Source organism: Tympanuchus pallidicinctus, unplaced genomic scaffold (genome assembly GCF_026119805.1).
Source record: "Tympanuchus pallidicinctus isolate F22 unplaced genomic scaffold, pur_lepc_1.0 scaffold15, whole genome shotgun sequence".
NCBI classification, from domain to species: domain Eukaryota; kingdom Metazoa; phylum Chordata; class Aves; order Galliformes; family Phasianidae; genus Tympanuchus; species Tympanuchus pallidicinctus.
In genome coordinates this window covers 25,256,881-25,271,633 of record NW_026294669.1, presented here as the reverse complement: position 1 = coordinate 25,271,633, position 14,753 = coordinate 25,256,881, and the positions used below count along the sequence as shown (strand labels likewise).

Here is a 14,753-nt window from a genome sequence, read left to right as displayed (position 1 = left end):
GCCTGAATGCAGCTGGTAGGCTCTGGGGAAGCCCTGTCTGCAGGGAGGGAGCAATGGAAGATGATTAAGGAAAGCATGTCTCTATTTACTGGGCAGCATCTGAGTAAGCAGCATTTCTAGATGGGGGATCACAGGAGCACGGGGCAAAATTCAAGGAAGCAAATAATGAGAAAGTCTGGAAACAACAGATCTAGATGCATTTCAATTCCTATGAGAAGGGCAGCATCTTCCTAAGGCAGTTCATCACAGCCCAAGCACATTTTTAGAATGAGCACACAAACTTTAAATGGAGCTTGTCTGATTTTGGCTGCGTGTTGGATGAGGGGCTGCTAGCTGCACTGGGACATGGAGCTTTATCTAGCTTGGCTTTATTTTCTTCTTCTCAAAGACCATGTTCTCTCTCTGGCCATCCTTGAGGCAAAGTCAGGCTGAATGCAAGGTGTGATGCATGAGGATGGGATAGCACAGAGACACACTGATAGGCGTGACCAGGCTAATTAAAACCTCCCATACTTCTCAGGGCTCAATGCAAGGAGGCTTCAGAGCACTACTTGATACTTGTTCTCTGAATAGGTATTTTCTCAATTCAGAGTCCCATGCCCCCACCGCATCACACACTCTGCTAAAGTAAATTAAACTAGCAACAGCAAGGTTACTATATGTATGTGGAGAGAGAAGTCATGTTATTTCATCTCTCCTTCATAGTGAACCAATAAACCATGCTGCTAGAATGCTTTTCACAACTTCTTGGGCTTTTATAAATGCTATGAAAACAAACAGAAGCAAGTCAAGTTTGTAGATATGAATGAGAAGAACCTTTCTGTCTTCTAGGTTCTCTTAAGTGAATAGCATTTACAGATCTGTGCCTATTAATCACATATACGGAATGTTTATCATTCTGTAACATGGCCATAAAACATTCATTATTGAAATATTTCCATTATCTAGTTAATTGACAATTTTGATGATTGAAATAAACACTTTACTAACAGTAACACATTATACTCATAGAATAGAGTAGAAATTGTGTCTGTGGCTTGTGAGAGCAGTGTTAGATATTCTTAGGCCAAGAGTTTTCTTCTACAGTTCATATGCATTGTTCTGCCTATGGACTAGGAATACAGAAATGTTACATCTCTACACATAGTACAAATGCACACAAACCTTGGTATTATTTTGCAAGCTCTGTGCTTTTGTGCTATAAATAATAAGGTTTTGGAGCATACTTTTTAAAGAACTACCACCTAAAGGGAAGGAAATCTTTGTTGTTGGAAGGAAGGAGTTATGTGCAACGTACTATTTTAATGCCAGTGAGGGATTGACACCTCACCATATTACTTTTCTTAAAGAGTGTAACCTTATAACATGTGGTATGTATATTTTGCTTTGAGTTGCCTTTTACTTACTACATGAAGCTTGACTTATGTCCTAGACCCCATCTGTTGTTTTTATTGTTTTAATCTTAATACCTTATTTTCAATCTGCCTGCTTTCCCAGATCCCCCCAGATATTCTGCAGTATTAAGTGGAATCTTAAAGGCTTTGTGAGAAGCAAATTCCATTATATTTGTCCTACCTCAAAATGTCTTTTTCCCTTGTTGCTGTTGAACTCTCAGACAAACAAAGCTAACCCACTCTGCAGGGGAGAGATGGGAAATGCAGCAAAATATCCTGGGGCATAATTTACTGTTTAGATTAGACTCCTGGAGTCTTTAATCTTTCAACCCTCAACATTACTTGCAACTACTTTAGCTGTAACAATTATAGGCAGAAGAGCTCTCCTTTATGTGTGCTGCTTTGCATTTATTTAATTTCGGAATAAGACAAGAACACATTTGAAGCTACTTGGAGTGCATTTGTTTTCCATCAGGTTTGCTCGTTCTGATATTTTTAACAGTAGGTTTTTCATATGCATTATTATGAGCAGTGAGTGATTCTACTAATAAACCTTTGGTCCTCAGGACAGCAAAGTTCCTTAAGTATTAGTTTTCTTTGTAGAGAGTACACCGGGACTGGGGCTTATGAACTTAGTTATACCTCCCCGGCCCTTGTCTGACTGATGAAAGGGCTGGTTTGGGAGATGATGGAAGAAGGCTCACAGCCTTTGTGACAATCGTTTTCATTTGTTTTTTTATTTGGATTCCTGTTGGCACCATCACATCAGGTGTTATGGGCAGAGTAAGAGCCACTGATGGGACGAATGCACAGCCTACAGGTGCTGCATGAAGCTGAATGAAATGTGTGGAGCGGAGCCCGGGCACCATCCAGCAGGTCAGAATGTGGGAAGCCGTGTGACAGCTGGGATAAATCCAGGTGTGGGGAGATGTGCACTGCCAGCAGGGGGGGACGTCTGGATGCAAACCACTGCAGGGGGGCATTACTTTGACTTTTGTCTTATTAAGAACGTTTCTGAACTACTCGCAAGTAATTCATAATACTGCTTTAGCTGTTTCTTTTATTTCCATAGGGTGTAGGAGTAAGATCCTGTTGCAACACATTTGTTAGTTTAAGCAAATGAATGTATGAAGCACATACAGTCTGATTCGGTCTGAGTACACGATTTTACACGTCGAATGTTCATCTCTAACACACGCAAAGCAACACGGCTGCTGAGAAACAGCACATGTAAATGCTTTGCTTTATACAGAACTGTGCATGGCAGTGCCATGTTTGCAGTTGTGACAAGAATGCAGGAAGCACTGTAATTGTCACAAATATTGTGACTTGGATCCAAAAAGCACATCATACAAAAAAGATATAAATCAATACCTTTCATTTTTTGCCTCTTCAAAACAGCAACAGGAATTAGAATTTGTTCATAATATTTAATGCCTTAAGAATACCTTTATGACATGTCTCTTCCAAACAACCCCAGTATTTCTGGAGAAGATAAATAACCCAAGGAATGAAAACCTGCTGAGCAACTGCACTGGCCGTGGGTGATGGCACAGCGGGAAGGTCAGTCGAGTACATTTTCTGCTCTAGATTGAAAATTGCAACAACAAAGCCAAGTATACATAGGTTAACCTGTAGCCCAGAACAGTTCTCAATGCTGAACACAGCTTTGGCTAACCCATCTGCTGTCATGGAGTCTACATTGCCATTATGTAGCCTGTGAGCAAGCATCATGAGCTTTGAACAAAGTTTAATTATTTCAGTGCACCAGAGCCGACTAGCTTCATAGCAACCTCCTCTAGTCACACATCAACCCTGTTCTCTTCTGCCAGTCTGATTTCCCATTGCAAAAATTGATTGCCACTCCCAAGGCTTGAATTAGACCTGTGCCCAAGCACTGTTACAAAGGGCCTACACACAGCAACTTGCTTTTCAAGCTTGTCAAAAGTGTCAGCTACACAAATGGAGCTCTGCAAAAGGGGATGGGGCTTTTCAGCGAAGGGGGTTTCAATCAGAAACAGCACCAGAGAGAGGAGAAATAAGCCACCTGTCCAAGGGAGAGCAGCACGTAATTTGTTGTCACACCATTTGTGTCATGGCAGTGGTACTCAACTGTAGGACACATCTTGCAGAGCAATACTGACGAGAACTTGGCGTTTGGTTCAGGACAGTCCTCATATGTAGCACAGGACTGGCACAGACAACAAAGAATAGAACTGATGGATTCCTTCGTGGCCTGCAGGTGCTGAGGGCCGCTCGTCTCGCATCTAAGGGATTCAGCATATGAGCAGCAGCCTGACACAAAGCTGCATTCTCTTCGCCAAAGGACACATCAGGCTAAGAGAACGCCTGCAGCCACCCGCTACCCTTAAAGTACCGAGGAGAAGACACAACGAACCTGGCGAAGAGCAGTAAACACAGCGATTAAGGGGAAGGAGGGCCAAGTCTGCCCAGATATTACCCACATATCAGTAGCGCTAAGCCGGTGGCGAGGCGATTGGATAAGCCGCCGCTGAGCCCTCGCCCTTCCCAGCGCCGCGCTGGCAGCCTACCGCTGCCGCGCGGCCGCCTCCCGTGACGAGCTCCCGCTCGCGGGTCACCGTTCCCCGCCGGGTCGCGGGCTCCCACGCGACGGCTCTCCCCGCGGGGCCCGGAGCCGCTGCGCCGCCCCCGCCGCCCGGCCCGCGGGGATCGCCCGCAGCCACAGCCCCGCGGCACGTGCCGGGGCGGCGCGGGGCCGCGTGTCGCTTTAAGCGCGGCCCTCTCCCGCTCCCCGCGCAGGCCCGGCCGCTCCGCAGCGCGCCCCGCAGCCAATGGGCGCGCCGTAACTGCGCGAGCCGAGCGGCGGCGCGGCCAATGGGAGTGCTCGCGGGGCGGGCGGGGCGGGGCGGGCGGCCGGGGCACTATTGTTGATGAGGCGCACGGCGGCGCGGCGGGCAGCGTGCGGAGCTCGGGGCCGGGCGCGAGCGGAGCGCGGCACGGCGGCCGCCCGAGGCGTCGAATCCCCGCGAGGACCCGCCCGCGCCCCTCGCCCTTCTCTCGGCTTCCCGCCGCCGGCCCCGGCGGACGATGTCCCACCAGCGCGTGCGGCGCGGCGGCTCCCCGACCCCCGCCGCCTCCCCCGGGGGAGGGGGCGCGGCGGCGGCGGGCGGCGGAGCGGGAGCGGGCGGCCGTCTGCAGCCCATGCGGGCCACGGTGCCCTTCCAGCTCAAACAGCAGCAGCAACATGGCAGCCCCACGAGGAGCGGCGCCAGCGCCCCGGGCGGGGGTCTCGCGCGCGCGGCGGCCGCCTCGCGCAGCATCAGCCCCACGCGCGCGGCGCCCACTGGCGGGCGGGCCGGCCCCGCCGCGGCCGCGCAGACGCCGGGGGGAGGCGGCAGCCCTACGCGCGGCGGCGGGGCCCGGGGCAGCCCCCCGCGGCCGCACCAGCTGCCGCCGCCGCCTCCCCCCCCGCCGCCCCCGCCGGCCGCTTGCGGGTCCTCGCCGTGCTCCTCGCCGCTGCCGGAGGGCGGTTCCGCGGCGGGCAGGGTCCGGCACCCGCGGCACTCCCCGGAGCGAGGCAGGAGCTCGCCGGAGAGGAAGAGTCCCGGTTCGCCGGGCCGCAAAGGTGAGCGCTGCCCCGGGCGCCCGGCGGCCGTTGCCTGAGGGGGCGGGGGGCGCGCGGCCGCTGCCTGAGGGGCGCTCGAGGATCCGAAGCCGCGGCAGCCGTTCCGTGAGGGCGTCGCGGGGCACTGAGTAACGTGCGGAAATCGTGCGCCTTTCCTTTTGTTGCTTTTCCTTCATCTAAAAGCACGTTTATAGGCGGACTCTGTGTATTTCCCATCTTGGCCCCTGAGGAGGAGTGCTGCCACATTACCTGGTCGTAATCACTTGGTGCTGTGCTTCAACAAAGCAGGCGTTAGCTTTGTTTTGCTTTCTTTTCAGAGGTACTTTTCTGATGCATTTTGGGGGAGCAGGTGTATGGTATGGTATGGAGCAGTGCCACAGAGGCGTTTAGGCTCTGCTTTAGATGTCCAGCTTTGCGGATAGGATTTGCTTTACTGAAGGTTGCGTTCTGAGGCTCTGGATTGAAGAATGTCTATATTCTTCACTGGAGACTGTTGCTAATCATTAATCTTCTTCCTGGAAATGGTATTGAAGCTCTCATCTGAGACACAGACTCCTGACCTGGAAATCAAGGAGGAGGACGGCCGCTCCTGACAGCCAGGTTCAAAAGTGCATCAGGCTGCTGAGGGTGTGGAAGTCGTACTGTCTGCAGGTCAGGATGTCAGGGCTGCTGGAGCCATGCTGCTTAGTGAACTTCTTTACCAGATCTGAGAACTAGCTTACAGAGAGAAACCGGGTAACTTCATCACCCACATGCTTACAGAACTTCTGGCTTCTTACAAGATGTGCAGAGATTGATGAGTGGTGTCTGTTTACTTTCTGCCACCTGATTACATTTCTGAGCAGTGCTCACGTGGACCCAAAATGCAAATTGGCTGGTTCGTACTGCTTAATATTTGTCTAGTGTAGTCCAGTGCTTGACAGACCCTGAGCCAGCTTCACTTTCCTCATCTAGCTGAGAAAATGTAGCAGCATGCTGGAATGTGGAAGTGGAACTTTCAGCTTTGTGTGGGGCTGGAGTTGTGCAGGACACTGTAGGGTAACATTCAGAGCCTACTACTGAATAACAGGTTTTCCTGCTTCTTGTTTTCAGTTTTTGGTGGCTTCTGTTTGTTCTTATAGCTGCACCCACGTTGTGGTTTTGGATTACTGTTTTTGTTTGTTTCTTTAGATTGAAAGGAACCTTAAGGTTAGACGAATGGTAGCTGCTTCTGAACTTCACTACTGATTCTTCAGATTGTACGCTTTAGGCTTAACTTCATGGTTTTCAGGCATTCTTTTCTGAACACCTGAATAATTCTGAATGTTCTGAATAACTTTGAACTGGGATTTTTTATCATCTTCCTTAATATATAGGAGCTCCAAGTTAGATATAGAAAATGTTAATTCAATAGGTTCTTTCTCTGGGTGTGTATTTTCTGGTTTGGTTTGTCTGCTTTAGATCTAGGTATTCTAACCCAAGCAGAATTGCAACTAGATGTTCAAAACACTTAGCTGAATTTGCTATTGATGATGGGGTAACTATAAGCTGGAGGTGTGGTAGCACGGTCCCTCCATTTCTGTGTTTTTCTTCCTGCTTCCTCCCAAGGTAAGACCAAGAGTTTAGATCTTTTCACAACACAAAACACTGTTTTGTTCTCTGATACTCTCTCCCTGCAGTCTCCAGCACTGATTTCACAGGCTTTGGCTTCTGCTTCCATATTAATCAGTGCTGATTTTGTGCTGTAGTTCCTGTCACCTGCATGATGACTAACTTTTAACCCTCATTCCTATGCTGTCTCCTGCCATCTCCAGTTGTGGTTCCGTTCTTTCATAGGCATCTTTACTCATCTGCACACCTCTGTTAGAGGAACTTGGTCATGTTTTTTTCCCTTTCTCTCAGCACATCTTCCTTTTCTACATAACAAGTTTGGCATCTGTAAAGCCTGGTGACTTTCTTCCCTTTTACATCTATCTCAAACTACTTTGTATTTTAATTATTTAGAGTAGTACATGAAAAAGTGACACTAAAGCCCACTTGTGTGAAAGGAAGTGAAAGAGACTGTTAGAATGTAATATCAGGAAGTCATCAAGCTTGGATGTGAACTTGTCCTGGCTGGAGGGAGAGGATGTGGAACTCCATCACACCTAAATGTCACTGTAGAATTTCTTTATTTCTAAAACTTAGTGAAAAGCAAAATAATAGCTGCAGACCTATCAACATTAATTGCCGAATGTTGCAGTACTTAAAGAAGACGTGACTGTAGGTTAAGAGAGTACAAAAGGCTTTGTGTATCATCAGATGACTGCTTTGCTTGCGTAAGCTGTTTAGCAAATGATATGTGTACAGAAAGTGAACTCCTTTTTTGCAACATCATAATTTAGATTTCTTGTGGCCAGCACTGCCAGGGAGAGTGTTTAAATTAGAAGTGTTTTCATGCACTGGAATTAAGTAACGTGAGCATCTTGGGCTTTCTGAGTCTTGGTTTTGTATACTTTTCCCAGAGGTTTGATTTTGTAAAACAGTGAGTCATTCTCCTACCCAGGCATCGTTTTGAGTTGCTAGAAGCAAATGAGTGAGTAGCTCTTCTACATCTAAGGGAAGGTAGCAGCCAAGACTGCCTTCCAGAGGGAAAACATATGGTTGTACTGTGTGTCTCAGTGCCATTTGAGCCTGATGAATGCTTGCAGTGCAACATAAACAAGTTTCTCTCTGCGGCATTATTCCTTTGTGAGGTCTCCAGTGCAAAGGTGTGCAGTCTTACGACTGAGAAAGGAAACCAATGTGACTGTAGTTGTGGGACTGATATGTTAGGAAGACCCACCCCAAGGCAGTGTTATCTTTCCTACTTTTCAGTTGGTTATTGCTACGCATCTCTGCTCAATTTTGCTCTCCAGTCTCACTGTCATGCTGCCTTAGCTTAAATGGCCTTCCGAGGATGCTCACTTGATGCGTGTGTTAGATGTATGGATAGGTGGCTTGCTGTCTCTCAGTAGTGCTGCAGTGGCTCATGAAGATGCAGTAACTACTGGGTATTTTCCCACGTTGTGGACCTTGTTGATTTGTGCTGTGTGTGTCCTGTTTATATCTTGTTCTCTTATTTTGCTTTGTTGGAAACCAGCTTGCAGAAAGACTTTGATTCTAAGCGGGTTTATTTAGGGCAGTAGGGGACGGGTAGGAGGGTTGATGCTTTCCACAGACATTTGTTTAAAGAGGTAATCGGGGCAATTAAAACAGATCTAATATTTAAGAACTGTATGTTTGATGAAACATCTCCATTGTTTTTCATCAGCCACAGCTGTTGTAACTGTTATCTCTATGGAGGCAGATCTCTTGTTATGTAGGTCACATCAAGGGAAAATAGCAGCTGAGCACTTGGAGTACTGTAGAGGAAAATGCAATGAAGGCGCTGCATGTGTTTCCATTGAAGTGTTTTGAAACAGCGTGGAGTTGAAGTCTGTGGCAATTTATGTCCAGACGTGTTGTGAGAGTGGAAAGGAAGTAAACGTGTGCCATTATCCTTTACTATCTAAATTAAGGCAGTCTTCTGACATCCAAATTCACTGAGGGAAAGTCTTTTTCTTTTAATTTATGATATTCATAGGTTTTGTAGCTTGAAATATGCTGCTTCCCTTGAACTTAAATAATAAGCAGCTTTCTGCCCCGCCGTTCGCCCCATCCTCACCATTTTGGCGGGGGAGGGGAGGCAGTAGCAGCTTCTGCTTCTTCAATTGTGAAGCTGTCTGATGCAGTTGCCTTGCAGATGATGTGAGTGACTCCATGCGCTTCCTGATTATTTTTTCTCACATCCTTTCTGTTTCCTCTTGGTAAAGAAGAGAGAAGCTTCTTGAAGAGGAATAGTGATAATTCAGAAGAAAAATAAGTAAGAGCACTACGGCAGGTTTTTCTCAGAGAAATAATGTGTTTGATGTAACGTGGGAAGCAATCATTTGTAAGGACTTGCATGTTGTATTAGCACGCCACATTCTCCCATGGTGCAGACAAAAGGAATCATTTTGAAATCTTCTGATAGAAAGAGACGCTCTGGTGTGCTGAATGGTAGTAGTAGAGACTTGCTTTGATACAGGACTCTTCAAGTGCATGGTAACTTGAAAACTGAGCTTTGTTGCTACTCCCTGAGAGCAGATCGGCACTCGGCTCAGTACACAGAGTTTGATCTTCGTTGGTGCAATTAGAAATAATAAAACAGATGAGGTTCCCGGACTGCTTTATGTTAATGTGGATAATTATAGTGCTTCATGGTTTTAATGTATATTCCTAATGCAGTGTTTGTATGAGGATAATTAATACAGAATGTCGGTAGACTTACATTTAAAAGACTGGCATTCTGGGAATGTTGTCCACGCCACTGAACCTCTGTAACTAACAGGTTTTATTAGTCTCTGTGTATCTTTAATACATTGAAACGGCACAGAAATTGAATTCTGGACTTTTAATGGCAGTGGTTTTATCTTATGACTAGCAGTCTGACAGTAATCGGAGCACAGCTTCTTTTGCACATGGATGAATTTATGTAGAATACAAATTGCCATGGTATTTCTGCTTTTAGTATGGAACTTGTCCAGAGACGTAGTCAGGAAGAGGATGTATGACTGAGCTTTTCCAGAGCCCTTCTAAAGCTTTCTTCTGATCTCTTTATACTGCTTGCTGTGTTTTAACCACTCATCTTAGGCCTCTGTATTCTCTATAGGTTCAGGTATAATTCTGTGGGCAGTAAAGAGTGTGCTAGTTAGATCATTTTGATTTCTGAGTTTGAATTTTACATCTAGAACAAATAGCATATGAGAATATATGTATATCTGAGGCCTGTGTCTTTCTTATCTGTAATTTTGTTTAATATGGTAAATGTCACCCCTTAATTTTGAGGGACCTTTCTGTGTGCAGTTGACACTTACTAGCTTACAGTCTTCTAACTGCAGCTTTAAAATATTGTTGGCAGATGCGGATTTCTTTTAACCATGTTCCTATGCCTCATTTTGCTTCCTATCTTTGTTATTTTAAATCTCTTTCAGAGGAGGCTCGTGTTAGTGTCTAAATTGTTCTGAGAAGTGATATCGGTGTAAACATCAAAATGCAAGAGTTGCAGAAGCTCTAGTGTCAGGCAAATACGAATATAGTTACCAAGCAGTGTGTAAAGGGAGGAAATGTGTTGATTATCTTGTGAAGTGTAGATCGTTACCTTATCAAAGCTGACTTACGGAACTGGGAGTTAGATAGAACTCTTTGCAAATCTGCTGTGTATCATATGTTGGGCAGGGAATAAAACACTTCAGCCACAACATCCCTTGAATTCACGTAGGTGCAGGGGAAGGAATTAATGCATTAATTTAAGCATTAAATTGAAGAAGTTTGGCACTTGGTTAGTTGTTGGTGGATGTGAGGAGCCTAGCCATTTTTCATCTGAGCCTTCGTCACTTAGTAGCTGTTGCACCTCTGAGGGAATAACTGCTGGTGCTTGGGTACTGATGCAGTGTTTGTGACATTTCACTGCGTGTTATAACTGATCAGAACTTGGAAAAGTGAACAATTCTTCCACTAAAATTATGTTTTGTATCTTGAATAATCTTGTAGTTCTAGTAGTGCTAGAGTATATAATAGTATCTAGTTTTATATGACTTATTGTAGGCAATTAAAAGAATTAAGCTTTTTTTCTTGCTTTCTAATCAGATGTTATTACTCTAGCAGACAAATCAAGGCCACCTTCATCAAGCCCTTCCAGTATTATTCGCCGGACTTCCTCATTGGATACACTTGCTGCTCCCTACCTTGCTGGACAGTGGCCTCGTGATAATCATGGACAAGCTGTTCCATGTATGAGAGACAAAGCCACACAGGTTGGTCAGATCATTTATTTTACGTCAGCGTATTTAAGTATAAGGACAGTGTTTAGATGTAAGAGGGTTATTCCCTTCTGAGCATTCGCTTTGGCTTTCTTGCTCACAAGCTCCTGTTTGCTTTCAAGTTGCAGAAATTGTGCCTTTGCAATGATGTATTTGAGTTATTTGCATTCTCTAAAATCGTGAACTGTGATACATTTTATGAGTTCCACTTTATTATCTCAGAAAGGCATTTGTGCATTGCACATCTGCTGAGGGAGTTGGGCTTGTTTAGCTTGGAGAAGGTACAAGGAAGACCTGATAGCAGCTTTTCAGCACTTAAATGCAGCTTATAAGCAGGAGGGAAATCAACTTTTTATGTGAGTAGATAGTGATAGGACAAGGGGAAATGGTTTTGAGCTAGAAGAGAGGAGATGTAGATTATTTGTCGGAGATATTTTTCACTGAAAGGGAGGCGAAGTTGTGGAACAGGCTGCCCATGGAAGTTGAGGATGTCTCATCCCTAGAGGTGTTCAAGGCCAGGTTGGAAGAGATCCTGGGCAGCCTGAGCTGGTGCCCGATCGAGCAGGTGGCGATGCTGCCCACAGTAGGGGGTTGGAACTAGATGATTTTTGAGGTCCCTTCCAACTCAAGCCAATATATGATTGTATGATCTGTTTTCTCATTGTTCTGACTGTGTGCAGGACACTGGAATGCTCTGGTGTTAAATGTTTTTGTGTCTTAATTTACACAAAGGAACTTAAAATGACTCTTTATATGTCTGTCTGTCTCCAAACTTAGTAAAAAAGCTTCTCTAGTGCCTTCATAGAAGTTACTGTAGCCTTTTCCTTAATAGACAGTTGATCCTGTGATTGCAAAAGGCCTTTAATATTCACCTGGAATGTATGCATATAGAGCAGAAGCACGTGCATTGAGAACCTGCTTCACAGAAGCGTGACTGATGCTCGTGTTTAACTGAACTGCAGAGCATCAAAACAGTGATGTGAAATTCTCTGAAGCTGTTACAACTTTTTGACAAATCATACACAAGTTTTTAATGGTTTGTAACTGTGGAATCTGTAAAGACAAACAATTAAGCGAAGCTCCGTTACAAGGGTGTGATGCTTATCATTCCCCTTGTAGGGAGCTATTGCTTTATATCGATTCAGAATCCATACAAAAGTGATTCAGGTCACTTTTTAAAAATATATAAATGCATTTCCATCAGATATTGGCATTTCTTCCCGTGTTCTCTGGGTGCATTTGGGCAGCGCATTTCCCAATCTTAGAGTGAAAGAAAGAGCCAAGTATCTCAAGTTTTTAATCCCTAATCCTAGTGCATGGTTTGAACAATGGGTCTCTACCAGTTCCAAAGAATATAAGAGAATGATAGTTGGAAGATAAACTGGCAACATCTGGGACATACTTGAGACTGAGCCTGCCTTGTGTTTGGTAGCAATAATAGAAGAATAGCTGTAATAGATTTGTGTGCTGTGTCCTCAAACGTATTGGATGTTGAGCAGATGTCTACAGTGTTGGTTGTTACCGTATGGCTTTCTTGACATTTAGTGCAAAAAACTAAAGTCTGCACAACCCAAAAACTAGTTCAGTAGTAAAGGAAGGTGGTTTGTAGAGGAGTAAGTCTGTGTGGATAAGGTGGAAATAGAAACTGATGAAAAAAAGGAGAGCTGAAAAACAAGTTTTCTTGAAAATGAACAGGAGAAATGATTGGAAGACTGGGCTAAAAGGGTAAGCAAATCATAGTAAGAGGGGGAGGATACAGGAAGGTGTATGATATATATAAGAAATGGCTATTCATGCCCAGCTGTTAAAAGACACCATCAAACAGCAGAACCAAACCTCTGTGGTGTCTTAACTATTTATTTTCACACTTGAATTCTTAGAATAACACTTTTCTCAAAATAATTATTTCTATGCTACTGCCAAAGTATTTGCAATATTCAGTTCATTTCTTTTTGCTTAGTTTCATTTTAATTTGAGTTGTGGTTGGCTTTTTATTATATGGGGTTTTTTTTTCAGATAGATTAGATACATTTTTCTTTTTATTTTTTTCTTCTAATTCTGCCACACCTAACTGAAATAGTAATTGTGTTTTTATATATAAAAGGAAACAAAGATCTGTGGGACAGGCATTGTGTATTTCCTTGCAATGATTATATTTAATGGTGATTGATGTTAGCATACTGTTGAAGGAAATAACAATCTGTTTTCATTTCTTCTTGAAAATACAGCAAATGTGGAGAAAATTCTGGGATACAGGTGTACATCTGTATGTCCAAACCTTTTGTTGGTGTGACACTGAGGCTTTTTGGTTTTCAGTCTTTCCTAATGCACTTACAAGCAACCATTCAAGTTAGGCCCGATTTTCAAACATGATTTACAATTATTATTTTTCCAAGGAGGCATTGGCTATCCAGTGGTATTATTTAGTTTCTGAAGGTGTGACGTTGGGATGAAGTGTCACTTACAACATATCTTGGGTCCAGTGGGGAGTTTCAGGAAGTCTGATGTGTCCCTCATTTCACCTACTTCTTTAGGTCTGTGTGTCTGATGTGGCTTTTCTAGGTGTGACTTACTGAATTCTGGCTGGCATCACAGTCTGAGTTCTGATAACACAGGTGGTGTGTCAGTATGTAACAGATGAATGTATGCACCCAATTCTATACCATTTACAAGTGTTTGGAAATTACTGTTCAGAATACAACACTTCAAAACGCTTGTGTTTCAGACTGTGTGTGAAGGGAATGACTGCAATTACCTTCATGTTCAGATCAAAAGAAGAATGTCACATCTGGGAAAACTGATAGCTAAAGCTTATTTCTGTGTGTACAATATGACTGTGCTGCTGGTGGAACTGCCTTTCAGCAGTATGGTCACTGTGTTTAGATTGCAAAACTTCAGGGAGTATGAATTGGATTGACTAATATAAAAGATTTTCAACTTGAGTAAGTGATGGATCTTGGTTCTGCAGGTTTATGGCATTGAAAGTAGAGTCATTCAGGAGGCAAACTGGGAGGAGGCAGCAATTAGCAACATACTTTGGACTTGAAGACCTTTCTAGATGCCCATAGGTCATAACTGGCAAAATGTATAAGAGATGAAGTAGGGACTGTCTATATAGCAGCCCGTACAGTTTTCAACTGCTTTTGGTGAAACCCACCTATAAAAACCAGACTGAATTAAGTACATGTAGAATGTTACTGACTGATGAGTATGGTATTATTGAGCACCTTAGGCTCTGGTCAGAATGTGTAGATATGGGTATTGTTTTAAACACTGCTGGAGCAAGTATTTCTAAGTCTTTTTCTTTAAATTGGACCAGTTTGGCTTTGCCTGTAGTTGTTCGAATTAAAGCTACATCAAAGCACAGCTTAACGTGAGACAGTAGTTTTGGATTTTTTGAATTCTTAAAAAAGTACTTGGAAACCAAAACTCTGTAGTTGGAATTAAGACTACTTTATTAAGTGTTCTTAATAAAGAACACTTATTTGAATTTTGAATTTTAGATCCAATTTGAAAATTGGACCTAACTTGAATGGTTGCTTGCAAGTGCACTTGGAAAGACTGAAAACCAAATTTAAAGTAATAATTTTAAATAAAATTAGCTTTAAGCTTATTTCTCCCCCTAATTCTGGAATGGGCAGAAGAATGTTGTGAATGATAACAAGTAACCAGCATGTGTAGTATGTTAATAGCTTAGAGAACCAGAAATCTCCCTCTGTGGCTGTTGGTCTATGTTTCTTGAAAATACGTATTAAAAACAAAGTATGACAAAGATGTAGGAGATCTATTAAAATAATATTATATTTCTGTCTTATTAATTTATAGGAAGCCCTTCGATTTCTTATTTTTGCTCTAAAAATATTTCTAACTGGGTTTTGAAGATGAGCAGGAAAGAGACCTTTGGCCCTTTAA

General features: G+C 43.9%; 1 protein-coding gene across 1 annotated transcript in view; it reads left to right on the top strand.

Annotated features, from left to right (window-relative positions):
* The first annotated feature begins 4,366 nt into the window (after positions 1 to 4,366).
* FAM117B (family with sequence similarity 117 member B) overlaps positions 4,367 to 14,753 on the top strand; it is a 29,253-nt gene continuing 18,866 nt past the window's right edge. Inside the window, exons 1-2 of the mRNA XM_052675699.1 lie at positions 4,367 to 5,001; positions 10,684 to 10,835. Of these exons, the coding sequence (XP_052531659.1) occupies positions 4,464 to 5,001; positions 10,684 to 10,835 (690 nt within the window). The 5' untranslated portion in view covers positions 4,367 to 4,463. The remainder of the gene's footprint in view (positions 5,002 to 10,683; positions 10,836 to 14,753) is intronic.